Below are 25,666 nucleotides of genomic sequence, written 5' to 3'. Positions count from 1 at the left end.
CCATCACTTTCCATTTTTAAAAGTTTATTTCCTGTTTCATTTTTATACAGTATCAAGTTTCCAACAGTCCCACAGCATAAGATGCAGCATGCAGAGAAAGGGGGAAAAAAATACAGTTTGTTAAACATCCATTTCAGATTTCCCACAAAAACTAAAAAAGAACCCACTCAGTCAGAGAAAAGCACAGACAAAATAAAGCGTGGCCTGTACTATAGAGAGCAGAAACGGCATCAACTAATACTAGCATACAAAAAAAGAAAAGCTTCAAAAATGTCCCCTCTGAGTACAGTGTGGCAGTTTGAGACAGGATCAGTTATGCATCTTTACTGGAATAGAAGCATCTCACTGACCTGGGAAAAATACAAAAGTTACATGTAGTTCAGTTTATTTGGATTACTGCTCATGTGTACATTTACCAAAGTTTGGCAACATCCATATTGTATACCAATTTTTAAATATAGTTATCAACATTACCATCCATGTGTAAACAATAGGATTTTTTCAAAATGTATATACATGCATAACAATAAAGAAATATCCATGTCATGCAAGTATAAGGGAGGCCCAAGCCGTGCAGAGCTTAGGGAGGGACATTAGTTTCTCCAATCCAAAAACGCCTGTCCAAACCAGTAATCGAGCAAAAATAGAAACCCGATGCTGTGGTTGATAATCTAAGAGAGCGTGTCTGACAAAAATAATTTAGGTGCACACCAGTTTTTCTTCCTGCTTAACCAATGGGAGGAGCGACGGTGATAATGATAGAAAAGTGGGAGAAGAAGCCAACTTTTGAAATGTCCACGCTCCAGACTAATTGTACATTATATCCCATTGCACATTGATCATGCTAACAAGTAAAAGTTGTAGAGCAATTCTACTTTACTAGACAAGTCCACCCTCCATACACTGCATATAGTAAATGTTTCCAAGACTGTTAACACGCAAAGCTCCTCCCCTCCTGCTGTTTCTGAACATGAGAAACCGGTGGTTATCTAATATACATATATCGTTGTTAAAAAAAAAACAATCCGCTGCCTGCAGATAAGTCTCAGAAGCACCTGTATATATATTCTCAAATTCACTGACATTCACTAGCTATTATCCTTTTTTGTTAATTCAATTTAATTTCCATTGCCTCTAAGCTCTGTTCAAAGGTAGTAAAATACAAATGCATGAAATGCTCTAATTGATTTTTTATAGAAATGTCATTTAATGAGACAGTCAGGGACCGTCTCATGGTTACACTCTGCAAATTGTTTCATTTTAAGTAAACCACATTAGTTTGCAAAGACATACTGTAACTTTCTTGGCATCTATCGCTACTCATTTCATCACACATTTCATATTGAATCACCCTTTGCAAAAAAGAAAAACATTTAAATGTTTTTTCTCTCAATATGATTAGAACGCCTAAATGATCTGATCAGTCCGAGTGTAAAATAGACAAGACGAAAAACAATATACAGATATTTGAAAGTGTCATTTGCATGTGTAGTGACCATGCTGATGCATCACAAACCAGTTCTCCTAAAAGGACAGCGATAGTAGACAATAATAATGAAAACTATTTTTTGGATATGTTCTGGTTGGCACTTCATACCCATCTTTTGAGTTGTAATGAAATCAAGTATACTTAGTAACATCTCGGCTAACTACACATTTCCCACATAAAGAGAGAGCCATTGATATCCTAGTTGTTTTCTTATATATTTATATATATAAATATATAAGAAGACAAGAACCAAAATAAATATAAAAAAAAAGAATTACAATAAAAAAACGAAGGGAAAAAATTGAAGAAAAATATTAACAAGACAACCTGCCTTCTTCTCCACCCATGCCCTTATATCCACTCAGAATTTCTCTTGCAAACAAGATATAGCTGTCCTTAAGTCTCTTAAAGTGCTACAACTGGGTTATTGAGAGGATCAGAGTTCAATAACACTTCAAAGTTGGCTCCACGAGGCTCGTGTTTTTGTTTTGTTTGTTTTTTGTTTTGTTTTTCAAAAAAATTGGCTTCACAGAGAGAGAAAGAGAACACTTCCATTGAGATACGCAGGGAGTGCTTGCCAGGCGTCAAATAGATCTTCAAAGATGGAGAAGAAAGCGAGTGTCGAGGAGAGGAGGAAGGTATCAGGGGGAAGGGCACTCACACATCCACCACCATCTTTTTGTGTATGTCCAGGCCGCCCACCACCTAGAAGAAAACAAAATATTGTATCAACCCTAGCCTTGGTGTGAACCTGATACTCTGTAACGTCCACCTGTTCTCTTCCCTGGTTCTAAATAGTTTTCAACACAGACAAGCTGCTTCCCACAAACCTTGTACGCTCACGGCTGTCTTTTGAATATAAGATTTTGGATATTTTAAAGGTTGGAAAACAGAAAAAAAGAACTCCAAACTTGTGACTGTATAGTTATGAAAAATACACTACCCTAACAGAACATCATTTAGTTCATTGCATGAAACATAGACAACTTGGGTATAATAATGTGAGTACCAGCAACATTGATTTATCACAAATATGCCAAATTAGTACAAATGTAAGAAATAGCCCATAGCGAAACATTCAGTCTATTGTCTGGGTGCCATCGCTGATGTACTCACAACTAACTCTTCTAATAACTAAAGACATTTAATTGTACACAATGGGAGTTATCGCAATAACATTTAAGGGGATGGTGTAATACTGTAAGCCATAGAAAATGCACAGTCAGGGAGCTGGCACTCAAATTTATATTGCTCCCACTGAAAGAGCACCATCAGCTTTTTGGCATGTCTGTTCTCCAAGATGTGTGTTTGTGAAGGGGGGGGGGGGGGGCTTACTGCGCAGAACTCTTCAAAGGATATCCTGCCGTCTCCGTCCTTGTCTGCATTGATAATGGTTTTGTCCACTATCTGCTGCAGCTGTGTGTCCTTTAGGTTGTTGCCCACCATCATCTTCAGAACCTGGAAGAGCTCGCCATTGGAGATGTAACCATCCTTGTCCATGTCGTAGATCCTGAAGGCGACTGCAGATGGAGGATGGATGGAAGAGGAAAGGGTTTGTTTCATGTTCCATTACAGTAGGAGACCCACTCGTAGAAGACTTACATTACCATTTCCACAGATGAATGCGTGTGCGCGCGTGCATTCTTTGAGCTTTACTTACACCGAAGCTTCTGTTCTTTGTCACCCTTGACACTGAACTGGGAGACTCCCTCAATAAACTCTGGGGAAAGAGGAATGCTTAGTCTACAATAAACACAATATGAATACTTTGGGACAGAATTGTGGATGATTTAAATACACACCTTTGAATCAATTTAAGCATAAAACCTTGACTTTCAGTAGTTCTTCAGATATTCCACAACATTGCTACCTGCATCAAAGATAGCCTACCAGCTGCACTCAGAACCTTGCTGTGGCGTGTAATGAAATCTTGATCAAACAGACATCTGTTTTTTTGGTAATACTTTATAGTAAATAGACTGGGTAGAGGGCCAAGGGCCAAAGTCCTCATTTGTTTCCTGTGGTTACAAAGATCCTTTTGTTAATCTAAGCAATGTGATTAATGTTTGGTGAAACTCTGGCTACTGCAAATGCCAATCTCAGGCAGAGTAACAAATGGGGGGTGTTCAGAGCCAGAGCAGTCACAGGTCCCATTCTTGGTGTAATTTTATAAAATTACATTTATTACCTAAAACTGAAACAACAATGCAGTTCAATTGTTATACAAACTTATGTAAAGCATGTCTACCGGTATGCTTTGTCAATTTTAGCTGCTGTAATTCTTATGAGTTCTCAAAGTTCCAAAGAAAGCACTTTTTGTTGTATTCAAAATGGGTCTCTCTATATTTGAAATAAACAGTTATTTGAAATAAACAGTTACAACTCCTTGTTTTCTGAGAATGGCCGACCACATATGCACATTCATGGCACTGTTACCTTTGAAGTCCACCTCTCCATTGCCGTCTGTGTCGAATATGTCGATGACCCTCTGCACCAGCGGGTTCTGTTGAAGCTCAGGCAGGGACATGAATTCCTCCACACTTAACGAGCCCGAGTTATCTAGGTCGAGTTTCTTAAACCTCTTCCCTAGCCTTTTAATCTCATCAGCATCGACTGTAGGAGACAAGAGAGAGTGGGAGAGGGACGGTCAAACAGGTGGACTCGAGGGGATCGCATTAGCTCATATACTCAAACAATGTGCACACACTAATCCCAATGTATGGGTCCACTGGAAAAGTCTTGCACCAGTAGGTGGTTCTAACCTATTTCATAATGAAGTGTAATCACCCACACAAAGAATGGAATACACTAAAACACGCATACCAAGACATAAATGCAGAATTAGTGTTGGAGGCTTTTCACCCCCACCAACACAGACCAATCAACACAACCAAAACCCACACCTGCAAACTTACATTTCCAGGCATCCCCCCTGGTGTCCTGTCGAGCCACAAGTTTCCCCTTTGCACCCTTAGTTCCCGCCATAGTTCCTAGTTCCTTAGCTGGAGAACAATGCTTATGGAGCAACCCCACAGCAAAACCAGCCACTTGCTAACTACTGTATAAGCTCATTCACATGAGTCACGTGATCTGGTCTGTCACCCCTACTACTACTACTACTACTACTACCGGTACTCTAATCTGTGCTCCTGAATGGTACACAGCTTTTAACAAACAGAAAGAGACAGACAGGGGGTAGTAGAAGGAAATAACATAGCAGGGTGAAATGTTAAGGACAATCAACAAAAAGGAGAGTGAACCACTAAGGGGGGCTGAAGAAGCAAAAAAGAAAAACAAAAGCAGGATGTGGCGGAATTATTATTTTTTTAAACAGAAAAAGAGCCCAGGCAGAAACCCGGAACACTGATGAGAAAAGGGAAGGAAATAAAATGGAAGAAGAATCTTAAATCATTCGCTTTGCGGTTTTCAGGTTTGTGGGTTCAACAGTGTACCTTAGCACGGTGACTTATCAGAAACCGGAGGGATGATTGTGTCTGTGGTGAATGAGTGAAGAGACAGCAGTGACTGCAGGCAGAACCACAGCAGACAACTGCATCTTTTCCCAGACTGAGAAATCTACTACAGCATGTATGCAATCTGCCTCTCATAAAATCCATGTCATTGCATTTATACAAGGGTAAAAAAAAAATATCCACCTGTTCAAATGTAATTCTCTTTGGGTGAACATAGTCCCTGATTTCTAATGAGCAGACTTGACGAAGAATGACTAGATCTAATCTTGAATGGGGATGAATAATATCTTGATCAAACTAAATCAGTGTAATGCCAATAAACACGGTACACATTCATAATTCACCCCCGCTATCTGTAGTTATGAAAAGAAGCAAATGACGGTATGTCACACAGATGCGTACAGACGTGTACAAATACAGCCACAAGTGGTCCCTTGAAGCCTGTCAAACCACGCCCATTCAGTGTGAATATCAGGGCTGCACATGCTGTTGGACTGTACACAAAACACTTCCTTATCAGCACACCACTTCCTGTTCAAGGACAGGTGACACAATCCTAGCTGATGACTGTGCCGTCTGTAGCAGCAGTACAATGTGGTAGAAGTAGACATTGAGTGCGACTGGCTAAAAAACTTCCAATTCCCTGCTCTACTGGTTGGAACAGGAGATATGTTTTATTGTATGAAAAATGTTGCACTTAAAATAATATTTTTCATATTTTAGAAAATATCAATACCTCAATGTGGTAAGTGGTTATACCACTTACCACATATATATTTTTCATGTCCTATAGGACTGACCATGCTTGTTGTTACTGACCGCCATAAGAGGCCTTTTGTAGTAGACTGTATCAGAAGGGCCTCATTTCCTTATTCAATGTCCTGTGTGCAATATCCCATTACAGCCAAAACATGTACTTGTTGAGCCCCCTCACAGAAATATGTTAATGAGAGTCTAGGGATGTCATGTGTACTTGTCATTGATGATTATGGAGAATCTCTTATCCTCCACCACAGAAAAGATCATTTGTTCATAAACGCTGTATGCACCCTCCACTGTGTTACTAGGCAACTGGAAGCCACTGGCCCCCAAACTACAACCCCTCCCCCAATATAATGAAGATCCAAGTGGAGACTGTAATAGCAGTACATATATCTGCATTAATGGATGTGTGATTAGAGCAGTGGTAAGAATAAGGCACCACAATGACTGTACATGCACTGAGCATGATGGTAAGAACAAATACAATGAAGACATGGGGAATTGATCATCATTGTAATAACTTCAATATGCTCTGTGCTTCCAATGAGAGGAAGTGTGTGTAATATATATATATATATATATATATATATATATATATATATATATAGACAGATTTATTTAGGTAAATTAGGTAAATGAAGTTCTTCTCAATCCGAGTCCATTCGATTGGTATACAACAAACAATAGAATATCTTAATAAATCAACAGAGTATCACAGAAATCACCACTTGGAATAACCAGAACCCTATAGTGTATTACAATTGCTCTAAAATCACTACATATTCACTGAAAAGGCCACTGTATTTCTACACTCCGACAACGAACACACCATAATAGTGAAAGCCACAGAAGAGCTACAGTGATACACTAGAGAGCCAGTGATACACTATATAAACAAATGTAAGTACGGTACACACACACTCAGATCCAGACAGTGTTGATAACCCGTATGAGGGAAGGTAAACAAGAGAAGACTCTTTGCACAGTACTGTAATTACGCTGCAGGGTCGACACACGACACCCTTGCAATTAGCAGAATGTTTTTTTTTTGAGCCAATGAGGGCACAGGGCTACAAGTAGAGCTAACGGATTGGAGGGTGCCAGTTGATACTAGCTCAGTATGGCATGTACTGATCTCAGAAGAGAATCGCTATTGCAAGATGATGACTTCCTTCACGGGCAACATTAGTATAACATGCAATGTCCATCATTTTGTAGGATAGGTGAAATATGACAGTTAACTATGTCATTGTGAGACAATGGAATCTGGAGGAAACAAGTTGAGGTGCACAGTTCAAATTGGTTGTCTTTAGGGAAGCAGCAGTCAGAACAAGGCCAAACCTGTTAACAGTGTGGTCAACAGTAAGACTGTGTAATATAGGGGTTTAAAAGGAAGAGAGGGACACAAAAGCCCATTTTTACACAGCATGACACACACAGGCAAACAGACACACACTTTCAAACTCACAGTCCACAATTCTCACACACAAACTCACTTTCTTTTTCCTCTCTCTCCCCTCCTATCTAGGCCATCGGGGTGGAGTAGGAGTAGGAAGAGAGAGAGAGAGAGAGAGAGAGAGAGAGAGAGAGAGACAGAGAGACAGAGAGACAGAGAGAGAGAGAGAGAGAGAGAGAGAGAGAGAGAGAGAGAGAGAGAGAGAGAGAGAGAGAGAGAGAGAGAGAGAGAGAGAGAGAGAGAGAGAGAGAGAGAGAGAGAGAGAGAGAGAGAGAGAGAGAGAGAGAGAGAGAGAGAGAGAGAGAGAGAGAGAGAGAGAGAGAGAGAGAGAGAGAGAGAGAGAGAGAGAGAGAGAGAGAGACAGAGAGACAGAGAGACAGAGAGACAGAGAGAGAGATGTAATAGTCCCTCCATGCATTAGCGAAATTGCTACAATCACGTCGGACGATGCAAGCAGAGCTGTGCCAAAGAATGCTCCGCACACACTGAACTGTGAAAGCAAGGGGAAACGGTTTTATATTTATAGCCCTGTGGTCATGAGAAAAGCCCCACGTTCTCCACCCCCCCCACCCCCCGTAGCAGCCGTTGCTCCCGCCCTCAGGGAAACCCCTAGCAACATGGAACTCCTGCAACTCTGCTGTTTATTTTGGGACGCCTGAGATGGTTTGAGGTCACAATGCTCTGGTGCTGTTTATATGTGTGCGTGTGGGGGTATGACTGTATGTTTGTATTGTTGTTATTCATATTATTAGCACCATCAGTTGGCCACTTGGCTGTTCCTGAGACATAATGTCCCGTAAACAACAAAAAAGAGAGCACAAAGGCATCAACTCACACTTATGGAAACCTGTCCTTTCATGGCACATTGCAACTAAGATCTGCGTTGTGCTCGGCCCGAGCGCAGATGGCTCAGAGCCTACTGAAGTCGCGCTGACCAACCATAGGCTTTGGCCAAGCTATGGGCGTTAGTTCAAGTATCATACCGCAGTACAATGAGATGGTTTACAGCGAGTCAAGTCTAAGTGACTAACAGAGCAGTGCCAAGTACACTCCTGGGCTGATGCCTGCTTGTCCAGGGGATTGATAAGGTGAGCAGCTGTCCTACGGGAAGAAAGCGAGAGAGCGAGAGGGAGATATGAGTGTGAAAAGACGAGCAAGAAAGAGTGTGTGCAAGACAGAGACCAGGTCGTGGCAAGTCTAAGGCAGATGGAAACAACCCAGACTGGCGATGACCTCTCCTCTCCGCTTCGCTCCCCTCCCCCAGGTCACCTCCAGGACCACTGGGTCTGGGGACCGCACCTGTTTATCTCCAGTTGCCCCGACAACAAGTACCGCCACACGGCACGTACCCAAACTGCTTGAGCCCCCCCCCCCCCTCCCCACCCCATGTTGGTGGCCCTGATCCCAGGAGAGCTCTGTTCAAAGAAGTCCCTCGCAGCAAGGACTGTTGATATCAGTGCTGTGAGAAGCTGGAGGTTGTGCCTAGCTGTTGAGGAGATCCTTCAGGTCTCAGAGCTCATTAGAGGGTACACAAACTGATCCTACTGATGAAAAGAAACCGTAAAGCTGATTATGGAGACTAAGAATAAAGAAGTTAAATAGGGCATCACTACTAAAAATAGGGGGAAAACGGACTCCTTTGGAATTGCGGTTTTGACCTTTACAGCGTGTGTGCGTGTGTGTGTGTGTGTGTGTGTGAGTATATTTTTTGAACAAGGACAATCACCTTCCCTTTATAGGTCAATAGACAATGACAACTTCTCAACTAATGAGAAGAATGTGTAAGTGTATGTGTGTGTGTGTGTGTGTGTGTGTGTGTAAGGGGTTATAGGACAAAACTAACCATGGCCGTGTCTTGTGTGGTTATTTTAACAGTGAACAAGAGTCAAACAAAATACTTACAATGTGTACACATTTCCAGGGGGTAACTTGCTTCATTTCCCTAAAGAAGAAAGAGGAAAATAGGTAAGACGTGTGCATTCAATCATATTTGTTTGTACAATGTCTAAAATATGTGACTAAAGCTATTTTGGCGACATGAAAGTCTGAGCTCTATTTTGTTGACATATTTACCACAAACACCGTTTCACGTGAGATACAATACAACTGTTACAACCTGCAGGCGTCCGTTTTGTAGCTAAACCTGGAGCTGTGGTGAGCATGACTACTCCTCATTTTCATACCACACAAAGGCCTCTTAATACTACTGGGATGACTCAGGGATACCACTGAACACATTAACTGATTTCTCACAGTTGTGTAGTAGATTCAGACGGCAGCTTGGCTGTTGGCACATTGCTGATAGTGTTAACATGTTCTTTCCATATCTTTTTGCATGAAACTTTATTGTAACTACAGCTTGTGTTCCTGTGAACAGGAACAAAAAAGGAAAGGATGGCTTGGTCTGTCAAAACTGGCTCAGTGAAGAAAATTCCTCTCATTCTAGCACAGAATTCAGCTCCTTCAAAATTCTTTACATGCCCAGAATACCTGTCTAATTTGTTCACTCATTTCAAACAGAGGCAGATTTTGTCTTAATCTAATTTTAGATCAAATTTAGTTTAAGATTATGACGGAAATTAGATTATAGATCACATTCTGCTGGATGAAACCAGTTGCCAGGCAGGTTGTATTGATTTCTAAACAAAATATTGTATGTAGCTAAAATTGTCAATATTCCTGTGAACATTGCCTAAAAATCGCTCATTCTGAAAATGATTTTGTTAAGTGTGCCAAGCTTATAATTATTTAGTTGGACTCAAATTACACTATTAGTTAACCTTCAAGAACTGTCTCTCCCCCAGATGGCTTGGGTGGGCGGTATTAATACTGATCTACAACTTGATTCAACTCGGTTGCACATGCAGTACAGTTGGAAACATTTCCTAGACAAAGAGACAGGTACATAGCATCGGTGGTAGCCTTGCTTCCAGACGTCTTAATGTATTTAGGAACAGCGAAGAGCAAGAGGTTAGAAAGGATTAGCATATTCGTATTTGACTCTCCCTGTTCATCAGAGTGGTGTCCATAATTGATTTAGCAAGCTCTGTCCCTTCACACATATTAACAGATTCTCATAAATCCTTCAATATCCTTACAACCTCCTCTCTGTTTAAGAGATATGTCACCTTTTCAAGTCGCGGCTTTACAAGTGTAGTTGCTTGAGACCGATGGGTAGTTTACTTTAGCCATGGCGCTGCGAGGTGAGGATTTGCCACAAAGGAGATTTAGTGTGAAGGATTACAGAGTTACTAAGTAAAGCCGGGTCAAGACTGACTGGTTGTTTCAGGAATAAAACGTGTTTACTTTTTACAACATACATTAGACACTTTAAGCTTCTTCAAATGTAAATGGGGAGAGTGCGGTATGGGCGAGAGAGCATGAAAGACAGAAGGGAGAGAGAAAAGGTAGAGGGAGTGAGAGATGCAGTGTGTGTTTGCCGATCAATAATTCATGCTTCATTCAGAATCAATTAGACTCCAGTGCACAACGTGCGTTTTGCATGATTAACAGTCTGGCATCAGTGTGGTTTTGTCCAGTCTCTACTAGTCAACCTTAAAACCCAGCCAATTATAGATGAGCTAAGCCACACCATAAAGGACAGACAAGAGGTGCATTGCATTTTCTATGGCAGTTACGCCAATGATGTCAAAAGTTGATGGTGTGTTCTAAACTGTAAATGAGCAAAACAAGATGGGATGATGTGCTTGAACAACTAGTACCTCTCCGTTACTGGTTCCATCAAATCCCTCCCCTTAGTCTAATATCCAACAAAAATGACAATAAATCAGTCTTAACTGCTTTCAAATGAACTTACATCACTCATTGCTACGATTAATGCAATAGATAAAAACGTATACAACCTACAGTACTTTATAATGGTCGTATATAGTATAAACCAAAATGTCTATAAGGGGTCTCATTAGGATTGAAGGTGTAGAAGTTGAACAAGTGAATAGTCAACCTTTGCCTCAACTGAACATTCTGTTACCTCATGAAACTGGGAGCAGCAGCATTTGAAATAGGTAGTGTAGGAAAACTGGCACTGAGGGAGATTTGAACCAGCAATCTCTACACCTGCAGTCAAATAGCCAGATGTTGTGCAGTGCATGTTACAAGGTTTGTAGTTGCTGTCAAACATTGGTGTCTGACTGCAACACCTGATTGTGTTTCAACCACTAGTCCCACAGGCTTGATGTGTCAAGCTGTTTTGTTTGCCAAGGTCAACAGTCTTCGACAGGGCATGGTTGGCATACATCCAGTCCATATAGGCTGGCACAATTTCATAAATTAAACTAATGGTGCAGAAACAAGACTCTCAGTTAAGAGGCTGAAATTCAAATGCCATGTCCTCATCGGTGGACATACAGTCTTTGATAGTTAAATTACAAAGAGTTGTAATTTGATGGTGTGTGCAAATGTGTTAGCATGTTTATGTGTGTACATGAATGACCAGACAAAAACACAATAATGTCTCATGAATTCTAAAGACAACTTAACTCAGAGGAAAAGTGCAAGCACTAAAGGATTAGAGACCGCCAAAATATGAAAATAATTACCAAAATCTCAGTAGGCTTAATATTCTTTGCTAATCCTCCCAGTCATTTATAGGCCTCCCTATGTCTGGCTATATAATACCTACAAAGCAGATGTTTTACAGACCCCAACGTATTAGGCAAACTAACACAACATTTGTGTAATTATGCCTTCATTTAGAATCAATGCATTAAATGTAATTAGAAAGAAAGACATGTCGTTCCCACACACACACGCGCGCACACACATCTTAAGGTGAGGTGTCAATAGATGCTACCTGTAGGCTATTATGTGAGTTGTGGCTGTAACGCCGAGGGAATAATCCCTGATTGAGTGGGCTGGTTTAATGGTGTTTTCAGAGTGGATCATGACTTCTGCTGGTGATTCGCTACGGCTTTCATCTCTCTTAGATGCCGCATCTGTAGCGTATGTGGGTGGCGCTTGATTGCAAAGCAGCATATGGTCCTCCCTGTATCAGATCATTCTACTCCTTTGCTTAGCGAGTGGCCTTGGTGTATGCTTTAAGACTGTAAACACATATGCATGTGATGTGGTAGGTTAATTATGATTTAGCTTAATATTGGTCTTCACTTCATCCAAAAGTTTAGTTAGCTACTCTAAAACTACAGTAACGTAACATATTGCTGATGTTTTGACAAAATGGACCATGCTTTATAGGCACCAATATACTTCCTCTTGTACGTTCTTTTGGGCCAGTCGATCGATCATTTAAAACTCTAAATTGTCCCGCTGGCAAAATTGTTTTTTTCGATTAGTTGTGCACTTGTATCAATGTTTCCACACATTATGACGGACGCTTGCCCTTTCTGAGATTATGTTTGTTGTGATACAAGCTTGACTGAAGGCTATTTGTGCAATTTCTGGACGACAACCTGTTCGCGAATGTGATTGCCAAACTGCGTGAAATTGTGTCAGCCTTGGCTGTCTATTCTGTAGGTATGTTACTTTGTAATGGATGCCTAAAGACAGAGTTTGCCCTCTTTGATAAGGGTAGCCTAGATGATTATACAGGGTTACTGTGTTGGAATTAGACAGCTATCTGGGCCACAGTCTAGGCTTCTCGCAATCGCACGAGATGCATTTAGAAAGGCATTCTTTCCCCTCGACAGAAATGACATTTCGCAATCAAATAACCCGTTCCAACCCACACAGCCGGGCCTATATGACAACATAGGAGGCCAAACCCCTGGACGTTTATATGGTTTTTAGTAGGTGAAAATGGGTGTTGGGACTTACCATCTTGCCGGTTGGATGATGAAAACGCGGTCCCGGGATGTGAAATAAAAACAAGGCTTTTAGGGTGTTTGAAGGCCGCGAGCTGATACAGAAAGGCGTCGCTTTTGATTATTTATGGGTTTGTCTGTTGAATTATGCCCAGCTTCTCTCTCCTTTACCGACGCTTTCACTGCAGTGCCATAGGAAGACCCGTAGGGAGGGGTCAGTAAAGCGGAGGAGGCTCGGTTTGACAAGGGCGGTAGTGGAGAGAAGGGGGAGGTGCAGTACAGCACATCCGGGAACCCGTTTATTTTTTTTCAGCAGTTGTTCTCTTTTAGTATGTGCACCACTCAGTGGTGAAAATCCCAATGTGCAATCAGGATTTGTATCTTGGCCACCTCAAGTGTCCTCAACTTTCAAAAGTATTTGCAATTAATACATGCATAATGGTATGGGATCAGTGAAGTTCCTAAATGAGCTGAACATGCTGCTCAAACTGATGCTGCATGGGAATCCTATAAGGGCTGAGTTTGTTCAACCCATGCATGCACCAATTAAATCATTGTTGTTCACACAAAGGATAATGATTTTGTCATAATTGTTTAACAGGTGTTAGTCCTGTTCTTGATTAATTAAACTATAAGGCACATGAGCTTCTCCCAGTCTGATTTACCCCAAAAATCTCCAAACCTTTGAGATTGAAATATATACTAGACTTAACTAAAGCTGAAGTCAACTTCTCGATTCCCTCAATGCTAACCTATTAAGCTGTTTGTTAAACAGGCTGTTTGACAGTTTGACTTTACTGTCTAACTATTGTAGATATTGCTTCATTCCGGAAATGCAGTTATATGCCAAATTAGGAATGTCTTGATCATCACTTTCAGGATTACATTTTCCTGATGTGTGTCCAAGGAAACCAACCCTGGGCCCATCCACCTCAGTGTTACTATTTCTGTCTGTTAGAGACCTTAAACCCTTGGTGGTGTAGGACAGAAATAGTTCCTTATTCTTTGTAAAAAGGTCACACCACACGCTCTTCAAATATATTTACTATCCAAATACAGTACTGAAACACCAAAAAAGTTAACACTTATATCATATAAAACAAACCTTACAATATATGACAAACAACATCATTGATTTGATCTGTGTACTTGTTATTTAGCAATATTCCATTTAGCAGCATTTCTTTATTTTTATAATTCTTCTTTGAATATCTAAAATGCCTGTTTCTCAAAATATTCTTTTACAAAAATTTAACAACAAAATTAAAATGAATTTTCACAAAAATACATCATTTGTGTGCATAATTAATTGCATAATTTGTTACTGAGCATATCAAAAGACTAATATGAGAGGTAACAAAAACAGCTCACTTTTTAAACATGATACATGAACTTAATTGTTTTTTGTACATTATTTTTCACTGATACGTATTTCTTACAATGATTACTTTCAAGAGGTAGAAAGACACGGGGCACTATATTGCATACCACAATTATATGGCTACACAGTTATACACATGACAGTTACACAATAGAACAGTCTGGAAAATGTACTCAACACATGGAAAACATATTTACTCTTTCATACTCACTCACTTTTTTTCTTTCACTCACACATACACACACACATTTACCTGAGAGTTAACAGATGCCACAACATAGGCTACGTCTAACTAGAGAAGTGTGATTGTCTTGACTCATTAGAAGCAGAGCTTTTAATAGACTCCCTGCTGACAACAACAAAAAAGTAATGTGAACTTGTTTGTTAGTTTTTTCTGAACCTGAATATCTTTGACCTCTAACCCTTTGTCAATTACACAAACAGTTCCTTGTTGACCCACATGAGGGTGCGTGTCTCATTGGGCTTGCACTCATACTCAATGCAGTTGAAGCTGTTGCCCCACTGGCAGTGGTCTCTCTTGTTATAGTTATAATACTTGACTTGCCATACGGTCTCAAAAAGGCCTATGTCTGTGAACTGAGATACAAATACACAAAACACTTATTTGTAAACGTAAATTGTAACACATGGATAAGAAACACCAAATAATATTGGAAGATTCTGGTATTTGTAAAGTGCACTGAGATAGTTCTGAAATAGAATTGTTCATTACCTGCATGTTGATTTGGACTGGTTGTCTCTCTCCACTCTTGGTGTGTGTAACTCCCTCAGTGTCGTACATCCCACTGTACACCACTGATTGTGGGTCTCTAGACTGTTGCTCCAGGGGAAAGGTTATCCCACCCACACTCATGGTACTGATGAGAGAACCATAAAAAACTATTTTGGAAACTCATCCACCTTTTGTCTGAGTTTTGATACCCGCAGAAGTGTGATCCATAGTGTAACAGGATACAATATTGCTTGTCACCAACAATAGATTGTACTGAATGTACAATTCCAAATGAGTATGTCCACCAATCAAATCCAATTAGTATGTCACTCCTCACCTCGTGTGACACACAGTTGTTGAGGTGAGGAGTCTGCCATGCATTGCCCAGTTCTCAAGATCAACTTGATTCAAAAAGAGATGGGAAACAACAAAGTGTGTTCTGTAGGCTATGGAGATGGACTGATGGGACATATTATTATCACGTCAGTCTACTAACCTAAAGGCAAATGATCGCATTACATAATTTTCACATTACAGTTTTTGCCACAAATGAGGGTTAGCCAATACAGCCCTGCTTTATCTTAATCGGTTTTGGATTTGACAGTCGGAAAAAACAATCTGGCTCTGTCCTTGTCACCATCTGGCAAAATGCGTTACTATCACGAATCGATTGTTTCCTTTTTTTATACCTTTTAAAATTGGTACATGGGACCAAATGACATGAAAAGATTATTTGAGGATATGTAGCCTATCTGTTGTAGATAGATTTATGCCGTAGCCTGCTAAAACGAAATTTGCTAAAGCTAAAACAGTTCAAAAAATCGACATATTGTAGGCTATCTGATTGATCGTTTTAGTATATTCAATCTATTAAGGTTTGAAATTGTTTGTCGACCTAAACTCAAAATTGCAAGACAGTCTGCTACTCACGACGCGGTTGCCGCTCCGGGTTTGACAACCACTTCAATCTTGTATTTTGATCCCGTTAATAGTTTTATCGTCCTGGTTTGCCCAAACCTCGCGCCGTCTGATTTGAAAAAAACTGCACTATTATTAGGTTGCATCTTCATCGAAATCCCGATTTTAACCATTTGTGGAACGTCGCCCATTCTTCGTCTGGATGCTGACCTATGACAATTTGCTTATGAACAGGCGGATTTGGGACACAGGTGCGAAACACCTTCGAATGTTACAACCGATTTGACAGTGAGTAGAATATTGTGACGTAAAGCACAATGTAAAAAACGCATTGCTTAAACAGAGCCTGCTGTAGTGTTCACCAACCCTGCCAACGTAATCCCATGCACACAACCATAATCCTCCATGTACCAATCCCACGAAAGAGAATGTTCATTCTTTACATTCGTCTAATGCAATATATCTCGAAAATAAAATAAACTGTTTTGTTAAAACTGTTGGCCCATGGATCACATTTAGTTGGTCAGTTTATTAGGAACCTACAGGTAACAGTATCAATGAGTTCATCAAATCGTTTGATTGAGACAAGCAGATTCTCCGTGCAGTTAAGGAATGAGAATTGTACAAAACAAAATCAATAATATCAAATGATGTGCATTTGTAGGATACCAGCATTTGGTTTTGAAGGGGCAATGAACACGATAAAAGGACCAGTTCATTGGCTAAGCATTGTTTAGGTCCATAAAGTTGGAAAGTACAATTTTAGTCAAATGTACTGGACAGCATTGAGCAACCAGGGGAAACCTGAACAAAGTCAAGTTCAATCAACTTTAAAAAAAAACAACTAAATGTTAACAATATAATAACCGGTATACATGAACAAGATCAGATGTAAAATTATAATATTTTCACAAATCAGTCAATATTGCTACGCTGAATAATAATTGAATACCATATTGTCACATTATCATCTTCATTTTTTACTTAAACACACACTTAATAATCAATAAGGTGTTTCTCCCTTGGACTGTTCACCCTAAACAAACAGAGTATGTGGACTTTCCAACCCTCTCAGTATAAATACGAAATGCATCAGCTTTCACTTTACAAACTCACAAGATTCTCCATCACAACTATTTGTACCTCGAAATGGATGGACTCATTAAGATGTTACTTTGTTTAAGTCTTGTATTTTTACTTACAGGTAAGTACTCGAGAGGCTTTACTTTGTCAATTTAGTTTTTAACTGTTTTAACAAAAAATACACTGTGGAAATTGTTCCTTTGATTGCAGGCGCATCTGCATTTCCTGGTAAGAGTCACAGTGGAGGTAAAGATGACCTTGTGCTTCAGTATGTTGTGAACAACTCACTGAGGGAGAATCCTGTCCTCACCAAACTCAGACAGGTAAAGAACATTCATACAAAAAGCAGAGAAGATGGTTAACGATCCATGGTTTAAGAGATTGCCTGACCGGACCACTGTAGCTTTTACCTTATCAGACATTTGTTGTTGCAATGGTCAAAAAAATAACCCATGCTGTTTCTACTCAGAGTTAATACAATTAACAAATAATTGTTTCATTTTTGTCACTGCAGAAGAATGTTACATAAAGAGCATTTATTCAACTTTTATGTTCCAGAAAACCCTTGAGGACACATGGAGCATTATGATGGTTGCTAGTGAACAGGCTCAACTGATGGCAAATCTGCTTAAATTAATAAATGCCAGCAAAACTATAGAAATTGGTAATTGGTCAAAATATAAAATTTGTATGTGTTTGAGACCTCCAGATGGAATTATATTTAACTCATGCTTTTCTATTTTACAGGAATGTACACAGGGTACAATGCATTGAGTATGGCACTGGTTCTTCCTGAGAATGGACGTGTGGTGGCTTGTGAAATAGATGACTTATATGTGGACATCGCCAAGCCTTTCTTTAAAGAGGTCCGATTTGCAGTTGTGTAGGCTACCACGTTCAAACATCCAGCAGCCTCAGTCGTTTTTCCTGACTTTATATGGCTCATAGACCCGTGTCCTTGTCTTCAGCCCACTGCTTTAAAACCATCTAACCCTAACTTCTGTCTTTGCTCGCAGGCTGGAGTTGAAGATAAGATTGATGTTCGTCTTCAAACTGCTATGAAAACGCTGAGTGGGTGTCTTCTATAATAACTGTTTTAATTACCTTCAAAGTGAGGACGTTCCATTATATTACATTATTTATTTATTTATTTCACCAGATGAGCTGTTGAAAGCTGGAGAGGCTGGCACATATGATTTTGTCTTCATCGACGCTGATAAAAGTAACTATAACAGATACTATGAGAAGTCTCTGGAGCTCCTGAGGGTCGGAGGAATCATTGCCATTGATAATGTGAGTACATCCTCCAAGCTCTTCAACTTTGCATTTTCTGGATGGTGTAATAACTAGATACTGTTCAAAAAATGTTGTTTACATCTGTGCTGAATGCAAACCTGTGCCTCTGTCTCCTACAGGTGCTGTGGAGTGGTAAGGTGGTGGACCCTGCCCCCGATGACCTGGTCTCTAGGACCCTGGACGCCCTCAATAAGAAACTGCACAAGGATGAGAGAATTGATCTGAGCATGCTCACCGTGGGAGACGGCGTTACCTTGGCCATCAAGCGCTAATTTAATACGAGTAAAAACTTCATTCATTTCAAAGGACTGACTGAATGAAAAAACATTTTCTACATCTAGGAGAAGACAAATTACATTATCACATGCATGTGGACGTTAAGATAATAAACTTGTAATGAAGTGTATTTAATCTTTTTTTAATTGCCTTTCATTATGATGGCTTATTAACATATTATTACTTAATGTTTGAAACAATGGTATTCTAATGCATAATTTAAGATATGCAATACAGCTAGGTACTAGGTACGAATTATGGAATCTTTACATCACTCTCATCCTTCATTAGAGGGCGCTGTAGTAGAACAGAGTAGTTTTCTTAGGGGAAATGGTGCGTTAACTTTAAGATTTCCATGGTGACTGAAAGCGTTGCCAGTTTTTTCCTCCGACTCAGCAACACCAACGCACTCAAGATAATCTTTTCATTGCTGCTGGTTTTAATGTCGGAATATAAATATCCTTAAAACCCTTAAAATATCAGAAGTGGCAAATGTTGTTTGGTTTGTTCATAATGTGTGCTACAGTACTGAGTGACCCAATCTAGGTATCTTAGCTAATGTGACCCTATCTAGCTATCTTAGCTACCCGTTAACAGCTGTTACTGTCCGTATTGAAGCTAGCTAGCTGGCGAGATAATGTACTAGCGTTACATTATGTAGTACTGCATTAGTTATAATGTAGTGCTAGCTAGTTTGCCTAGGCTAACTGTTGAACAACCATGGAGGTTAGGTCGCCCTCTCCAATGCTGATCTTAGATTTAAACAACTTCGATAAAACTGAAGCTGATGGCAGCAGATATGTTTTAACCAGTCCTCGATCACTAGAATCATGTGCACGATTAGGTGTCAAACCAGTTGAACTTTTGATACAATCTCTTAATGAGTTTATTGAAGAGCACCAGGACATTCCGTTCGAGACCGTGTCTATCCTGTATGAAGCATACGAAAAGAAGCACAGGAAGCTTTTGCGATTGTGTCGCGAGGAGAGGGAAAGGATGATCAAACTGGCAGAGGAAAAGTCTGGAAAGAAACTGTCAGCCTTGCAAACGGTTCTGGAGCTAGACAGTGAGAGCTCTGATGCCAAGTCTAGGAAAGATTGTGGTGGTGAAGACGATATGAAACCGGGAACGGATCCATGTGTGGATGAGGGCTTTACAAAAAAATATGTTAGCCGGTGCAGGTCTTTCATTACCACTGACACCCGACAACCAATCAGGTTGAGAACAGATGACCACAATAACACAGTGTCTATCATGAGTCTGGGTGACCTCAGACATTCACCAGCCACTGAGAGGCAGTTAGAGAGGCTAACCCAAGACATTAAAAAAGAGATGCAGGTCACAGTGCCAGAGAAAGACCGCAAGATAGCAGCTCTGATGCTGGTGAAACACCAAGATGAGCAGGCCCGCCGGAAGCTCAGCCACCAGGAGGAGCGGGAGAGAGAGGAGGCCCGCAGGAAGGAGGAGCTCCACCGGGCTCGAGTCGAGAGGAGGAGGAGGCAGGACCTGGAGCGCAGCACGCAGCGGTGGCGCGACGGGCAGGAGGCTCGCAGGAGGCTTAGGGAGAGTCGGGTGGAGGAGTTAGCCAGCCAGCGGGAGCAAGAGTTGCTGCTGCAGGAAGACCGCTGGAGGAGGCTGACCGAGGAACAGGAGGCCCAGCTGAGGGAGAAGACGGAGGCGGCGCGGAGACACGCGGCGGGGCGCAAACGCTACCAGGAGCACCTGCTCGAAGGCAAGGAGCTGGAGGAGCAGCTGCTGAGGGAGCGGGAATGGCGGCTGGCGAGGGAGAAGGAGCAGAGGGCCACGAGGAACAAGCTGTGCCGGGAGACGAGAGAGAGGAACAAGCGCCAACGGGAGAACCGCTGTTCTCTGTCGCACCACCTCCTCCTGAAGAAGAAGGCGGAGGAGGACGCGGAGGCCGAGGGGGCCCGGATGAGGAGCGCTCTGGAGCAGAAGCTGAGACGCTCCGGGGAAAAGCACTCGCGGGCGACGGAGGCGCGGCTGCAGGAGCTGCGGGAGCGCGCCGCCCGAGAGGAGCAGCAGGCCCAGAGGAGCCAGCGCAGGGCCCAGCAGCAGAGCCTGCAGCAGCTCACACACAAGCAGGTGCTGGCCCGGCTGAGCCAGCAGCGCATGGAGCAGGCCACCCAGCACGCCCACGCTCAGCGCTGTCACAGAGCCCAGCAGGCCGGCCAGGCCAACCAGGAGAGGCAGCGGAGCCACCGAAGGCTCCAAGACAGGGTCCGCAGGGAGGAGGAGGCCGAGATGGCTCGACGGCAGGCGCACGTCGCCATGAAGGAGCACCGGAGGGAGCAGCTGCAGGAGCGGAGGGAGAGGCGGCAGGAGGAGGCCCGCAGGGTGGTGCAAGCCTCCTTCCACATGAGGGAGCGGGTGAGAGAGCAGACGCACAGGCGCACCTTCGACCAGATGGCCCTGCAGGCCCAGCTCACAGCCTCCCTGGGGCGCATCAAACTGTGAACATGTAGGCGAGGTGTGCACGTGGACAGAGTCAACCGCTGAGAGCCTTGTGTTTGTGGCTAAACAGGCCTGGGTGGTTTCAAATTATTTATTTTGTATTCATGTGAATCATCACCTCACCATAGCGCTTAGGAGTCAAATGTATTGTACGGAAGTCATGGCAATCAGACAAGGTTTGAATCATGATTGTAGTATTCTTCTAAAAGTATTTATGTGCAAAGTTAGAATGCAGCCACAGTAGCTGAGATCAAGTATGAAAATGTTCTTGTCAGCCGAGCCATGTTTGACAGACACATGAGCACTAGACTATTCCTATTCATACTGTTTTGATAATGCATTAGATTGAGAGGCACTTTGATGTTTTAGGGACGTTCTGTAGCTTCTAATCCTGTGGTTTAAGAGATGTATTTTTCCACACTTTTGTATTGTAAACAGACAAAAAAATCTGAAAGAATAGTTTTTTACACCAGTGTTTTCTGTAACCTAACACCTTGTTGCCCCCATGTGTTCAGGAGAAACACTCCTAAGCTTGTTTAAGCTCCAATGCGAGATCAAGCCATTTACATTTTATGCCAAAAAAGTACCACATAATGAGGTCTTTGTTGATACACTGACCTCAACAATGATGTCACAGACATTAATAAGGGAACAAATCAGGTTATAATGGATATGTTGTTTCAAAACAACGATGATCTCTTAACGCGTCATTATTCATTAATCTAACCTACTGACATTCTTTAACAGAGGTGGAGTGTAATGTCATATTTGGTGTAACATTTCTCAGATCACTTGTTTTCAGTATTGATAATTACAGTACTGTTCAGTAAATTAAATAAACAAATACAAGGTAAATGTTCTGCCTTATTTGACTTATTTGCTATCCAATTATTGCTCATGTTCAGGGCCGGCATTTGCTATAGGGGAACTAGGCAGCCGCCTAGGGCGCCATGAGGAGGGGGGCACCACGAAGTGCGTCCATTAATTAACCGTCCCGCACCACCAGCAGATACAAAACGTTAGTTCAGTTTGAGCCCTCCATTTGTCAGTAAGCAGCTATAAGAATTGTGATTCCATGTATTGCACATTCAAGGTCATGTCCTCTCTCATCCAGGCTACAGCCAAGCTCAGGCAATATATAAAATATGATCGATCAAGAGGATCTTGCAGATCACCTTTTCTCATTCCTACACTTCATATTCACGCTAACACTGCATCAAATACATAGACTCTTAAAACAAATACTGCACTCGGTGTGCAAGGTCAGTTTTGCTTTGTGTAAACATCAGTCATCATGAAGCCCTAGGGCCAGTAACACAGGGAGCCCAGCTCCCAGGATGAGGGTGAGGCTCTCCATGACCCCCAGCCCACCCCCGTGCTGGTAGGATCCTGTCCTGGTGTGGGGAGGGCCGCGCTGCTGCCCCCTGCTGCTGATCTCTGGGAGGACGTGTACCGTGGCCACATACAGAAATGTCCCAGCAGAGAAGAGCATTCCAATCCCCGTGGCACTAAGATGGTGCCTTGACGACCCTCCGGTCTGTAGGACAAACACATGTACGACATTGTGTGCAGCCACATATGCAGCACGACATCACAACAGGTCAGAAACATGCAGTATTGAACGACCACTTCTAATAACGAGGACAAGTGGAATTGTCTTACCGCAGTCAATATGAAATAAGTGCTGATGGCGAGCACAGGTGCTGCAGCTGAGAAAGCTAGCAGATGCTTTTGGATTTGTTTTTTTTCCAAGCCTGCGTGCATCAAAAAGGAGACCAAGCCAAATGCCGCAGGAGCCTGAGACATAACAGCAAGGGACAGAGAGTGGGCGTGAGGTGAAACCAAGGCTTTTTTGAAAGAACAATGAACCGAACACTCCCCCCCAAAAAACTGTCGGGGAAGACGGCCATCTTTAGGTGTGTATAATTGGTACTCTGACATGGCAGTTAGCTGAACCGTGAGGATCCTACCTTGTGCAGAATCACAGCCAGAAATACGACGACCTGAACCGTTACTTCAGAGGACGCGACAGCAGCACCGAGTGCTACACCGTCAGCTACAGAAGAAAAGAGAAACAGGGCACACATTTAAACTTCACAGTACTACATGCACTTTAATGATAAGGTTTTTCCCACACATACACTTGGTGAGTTAATGTTATGACAATTTCTTTATTAGCTTCGAAGAGCACCTGCAAATTGACACATCTTTAAGTTCCACAAAGAGCCCTTGTGAACAGGGTAAATGGGTGGGCAGTCACAAGATAGGTCACATGAGTAAGTTCACAACTGCTCAAAGGCTGTATGAGAAGTATTCAATGCTTGGCCTGGCTCTAACTTCAGTCAAACGTTTCACACACATCTTATGCTCTGTGTGTGCATTTTAACACATTTATCCAACACACTGACTGCAAATGTATGTTCAGTTGGTGTGACAGCGAAGCACTGTACCTGCCGCATGCATAACCAGCCCCAGTGTGGCCGTTATACTGGTGCTATTGGACATGCCGGTCTGTGGGTCTAAGATGAGAAAAGACATTGTGAATAGAACATGAAAAACAACAATTTCAAGGAGCCAGAAAGGCCTACTGTTGAATGAATCAGATATGGAGATTCATAAGAAGTCATTTACCATGTATAGAGCAGTAGCTGCCAATTTGGTCAACCACAAACATAAGGGTGAAGCCGACCACTAAAGACAGGCCAATGAAGAAGCGCGCTGGGGGCCCCTTGACTGGGAGTGGTTCCAGGCCCTTGGGGTTGCTGTTGTTGTTGGCTAATGCAAGAGAGCAGGAAGGCGCTGGAGAAATAAATGGTTTATTATCACCAACTGTCACCCCATATATGTTGGTTGTGCAGTGGAACATAGACATAGGCCTATATCACAAAGTCGGGAGGGAGGTTCAAGGAGCTAAATATGTAAGGAATGCCCAGTCCTTTTATAGCGCCATTCAAAGCAAACCTACATTTCCATACCTCTACAAAATAATACTATATATATATATATATATATATATATATATAGTGTATCTGATTGCACTATGTTGACCACTCATGCTGCTCATTCTTACTCTTATATATTTTTTCATTATAAATTTAAATTGTTTTATTCTTAGATGGTTTAGTTAATTGAAATAGTTAAACTTTTGTACTTTTACGAATTTATGATTCGTATATGTTAAGTGTTTTGCACCTCCCTGCCACAGTAAATTCCGTGTTTGTAGCCTATAACGTACAGGCAATAAACCGAACTCTGATTCTGAACAGTTGGCAAGACAACCTAAGTGCGTAAGCATTTATGCTTTGGAGCACATCAACATACGGTTAAAACAGTGAGTATATGCTCAGACAAACAAAAAACGGTTTTGCTGGCCCCGGGGCAGTTTACCTCTCCATGACTGCTCCAGCAACTCCACGCCCTCGGGAATAATGATGGCCAGTGCTGTGCCACACAGGAGTCCTGCCCCCAAGACTGTGACAAAATGCAGCTTTTGCTGCATGAGAGACAACTAAATGACACAGTCGCAAACAAGAGTATTTTCATGTGCTTCTAATCATGGTCATTTAGGCTACTAATACGCATAATCACTTTGAATTCATGTTCAAATACAGATTACACAATCGAACCTTAAAATAATGCAGACATTATCACTGCACTGGTATTATGTTTTTGTAATTGGGGTAAAGAGATTATACGGGAGAAGTCGTTTAACTAAACAACGCCGATACTATGCCTGTAGGTGAATGAAGCAGGATAAGATACAACAAATATCATACATTTTTAGGAATACGATCATTATCTAAAAGTTGCCATAGAGCAAGGCTATAGGAGAAGACCGTGAAAAATCGCTTACCTCAGAAAGTTTAATCAAAAGTGGAATCAATCCTAGTAAAAAACATCCGAAAAACATAGCAACGGATATCAAAACAATCGCGATTCCGCCTTCCATGGTGAAAGTCCTAGGTTGCTTCTAATTGTTATTTTGAATCGGATCATTTACCATTATCATGTGAGCTGTCACACTTGGAATAAAAGCCCCTCTCGAGAACAGGTGGTGAACTTGTCATTCCTGTAACCCGTACCTGCTCTTTGATTGAACATTTCCACGTCACTATCACGAAATCTAGGAACGTCTTCGTGCCTTTAAGACTGCTCAATTCGTCGAAATATCTCTGGCAACTCATGCAGTTTAGAGAGGATGTTTTTATTCCAATAAGGTGTCTTTGTACCTATAGACCATACATTAACATTTAGTGATCATGTCGTCAGCGGGTTCTTGCTTTATGAAGAGAGAACGCCTCCCTCCTTGGTCGGTACACAGCCGATAGAAGTACATCCGGTGCGGTGCTTCTTGGCGAACTGAAGAATATGGGAGAGCTGCCAAAAAACGCATGAGTATCACGAGTCTGCGCGTCGATTGTGAAAACAGCAACATGACTTAAAACGTTTTTTTTTTGCTGTACTCAAAGCTTCCTACCTGCTCGACTTGAACGAAATGAGTTGTAATAATACTCACTTGAAGGGACCGACTAATTTGCTTGATCACA

General features: G+C 41.7%; 5 protein-coding genes across 6 annotated transcripts; 2 read left to right on the top strand and 3 right to left on the bottom strand.

Annotated features, from left to right (window-relative positions):
• Nucleotides 1–3: 3 nt before the first annotated feature.
• LOC146268210 (calcineurin subunit B type 1) lies at nucleotides 4–13,177 on the bottom strand. Of its 2 annotated transcripts, XM_084708778.1 has the most exons (7): nucleotides 12,974–13,177; nucleotides 9,083–9,122; nucleotides 3,926–4,102; nucleotides 3,150–3,209; nucleotides 2,825–3,009; nucleotides 2,151–2,194; nucleotides 4–31 (listed from the first exon to the last, which is right to left on the bottom strand). In XM_084708778.1, exons 1-7 carry the CDS (start codon nucleotides 12,974–12,976, stop codon nucleotides 25–27), a joined length of 516 nt encoding a protein of 171 aa, XP_084564904.1. In that variant the 5' UTR covers nucleotides 12,977–13,177; the 3' UTR covers nucleotides 4–24. The 2 variants fall into 2 exon arrangements, with proteins under 2 accessions (XP_084564904.1, XP_084564905.1); XM_084708779.1 differs by having other exon boundaries at nucleotides 8–2,194; nucleotides 12,974–13,176.
• An 811-nt stretch (nucleotides 13,178–13,988) lies between these two features.
• On the bottom strand, nucleotides 13,989–16,354 carry cnrip1b (cannabinoid receptor interacting protein 1b). Its single transcript, XM_084709978.1, has 3 exons — nucleotides 16,005–16,354; nucleotides 15,075–15,219; nucleotides 13,989–14,938 (listed from the first exon to the last, which is right to left on the bottom strand). Exons 1-3 carry the CDS (start codon nucleotides 16,181–16,183, stop codon nucleotides 14,774–14,776), a joined length of 489 nt encoding a protein of 162 aa, XP_084566104.1. The 5' UTR covers nucleotides 16,184–16,354; the 3' UTR covers nucleotides 13,989–14,773.
• A 735-nt stretch (nucleotides 16,355–17,089) lies between these two features.
• Nucleotides 17,090–18,777, top strand: LOC146268208 (catechol O-methyltransferase domain-containing protein 1-like). Its single transcript, XM_084667242.1, has 7 exons — nucleotides 17,090–17,196; nucleotides 17,286–17,398; nucleotides 17,634–17,739; nucleotides 17,823–17,941; nucleotides 18,092–18,146; nucleotides 18,235–18,368; nucleotides 18,491–18,777. The coding sequence occupies exons 1-7, from the start codon at nucleotides 17,142–17,144 to the stop codon at nucleotides 18,641–18,643; spliced, it is 735 nt and encodes a 244-aa protein (XP_084523368.1). The 5' UTR covers nucleotides 17,090–17,141; the 3' UTR covers nucleotides 18,644–18,777.
• Nucleotides 18,778–19,136: 359 nt separating this feature from the next.
• Nucleotides 19,137–21,578, top strand: LOC146268207 (uncharacterized). The gene has a single exon (XM_084667240.1). It carries the CDS (start codon nucleotides 19,368–19,370, stop codon nucleotides 21,120–21,122), a length of 1,755 nt encoding a protein of 584 aa, XP_084523366.1. The 5' UTR covers nucleotides 19,137–19,367; the 3' UTR covers nucleotides 21,123–21,578.
• LOC146268206 (zinc transporter ZIP9) lies at nucleotides 21,528–25,591 on the bottom strand. Its single transcript, XM_084667241.1, has 7 exons — nucleotides 24,973–25,591; nucleotides 24,507–24,612; nucleotides 23,751–23,918; nucleotides 23,570–23,638; nucleotides 23,090–23,175; nucleotides 22,782–22,916; nucleotides 21,528–22,656 (listed from the first exon to the last, which is right to left on the bottom strand). The coding sequence occupies exons 1-7, from the start codon at nucleotides 25,066–25,068 to the stop codon at nucleotides 22,405–22,407; spliced, it is 912 nt and encodes a 303-aa protein (XP_084523367.1). The 5' UTR covers nucleotides 25,069–25,591; the 3' UTR covers nucleotides 21,528–22,404.
• Nucleotides 25,592–25,666: the final 75 nt, after the last annotated feature.

The sequence above is a fragment of the Hypomesus nipponensis genome, chromosome 11 (genome assembly GCF_054491055.1).
Source record: "Hypomesus nipponensis isolate SF chromosome 11, ASM5449105v1, whole genome shotgun sequence".
NCBI lineage: Eukaryota > Metazoa > Chordata > Actinopteri > Osmeriformes > Osmeridae > Hypomesus > Hypomesus nipponensis.
Note: the sequence above shows the minus strand (reverse complement) of the source record. Positions and strands in the feature narration are given on the sequence as shown.

What these genes read in the sequence shown, in the direction of transcription:
- LOC146268207 (XM_084667240.1), top strand. Translation starts at nt 19,368, where the DNA reads ATGGAGGTTAGGTCGCCCTCTCCAATGCTGATCTTAGATTTAAACAAC.
- LOC146268208 (XM_084667242.1), top strand. Translation starts at nt 17,142, where the DNA reads ATGGATGGACTCATTAAGATGTTACTTTGTTTAAGTCTTGTATTTTTA. An exon ending in TCCTCACCAAACTCAGACAG is followed by an intron (nt 17,399 to 17,633) that starts GTAAAGAACATT and finishes TTTATGTTCCAG; the next exon opens with AAAACCCTTGAGGACACATG. An exon ending in CAGCAAAACTATAGAAATTG is followed by an intron (nt 17,740 to 17,822) that starts GTAATTGGTCAA and finishes TCTATTTTACAG; the next exon opens with GAATGTACACAGGGTACAAT.
- cnrip1b (XM_084709978.1), bottom strand. Translation starts at nt 16,183, where the DNA reads ATGGGCGACGTTCCACAAATGGTTAAAATCGGGATTTCGATGAAGATG. An exon ending in CCCGGAGCGGCAACCGCGTC is followed by an intron (nt 15,220 to 16,004) that starts GTGAGTAGCAGA and finishes TTCTCTCATCAG; the next exon opens with TACCATGAGTGTGGGTGGGA. An exon ending in CAGTCCAAATCAACATGCAG is followed by an intron (nt 14,939 to 15,074) that starts GTAATGAACAAT and finishes TTTGTATCTCAG; the next exon opens with TTCACAGACATAGGCCTTTT.
- LOC146268206 (XM_084667241.1), bottom strand. Translation starts at nt 25,068, where the DNA reads ATGGAAGGCGGAATCGCGATTGTTTTGATATCCGTTGCTATGTTTTTC. An exon ending in GCTGGAGCAGTCATGGAGAG is followed by an intron (nt 23,919 to 24,506) that starts GTAAACTGCCCC and finishes TTATTTCTCCAG; the next exon opens with CGCCTTCCTGCTCTCTTGCA. An exon ending in GCTGGTTATGCATGCGGCAG is followed by an intron (nt 23,176 to 23,569) that starts GTACAGTGCTTC and finishes TTTCTTCTGTAG; the next exon opens with CTGACGGTGTAGCACTCGGT.
- LOC146268210 (XM_084708778.1), bottom strand. An exon ending in TGGAGAGGTGGACTTCAAAG is followed by an intron (nt 3,210 to 3,925) that starts GTAACAGTGCCA and finishes CTCTTTCCCCAG; the next exon opens with AGTTTATTGAGGGAGTCTCC. An exon ending in CAAAGAACAGAAGCTTCGGT is followed by an intron (nt 3,010 to 3,149) that starts GTAAGTAAAGCT and finishes CTCCATCTGCAG; the next exon opens with TCGCCTTCAGGATCTACGAC.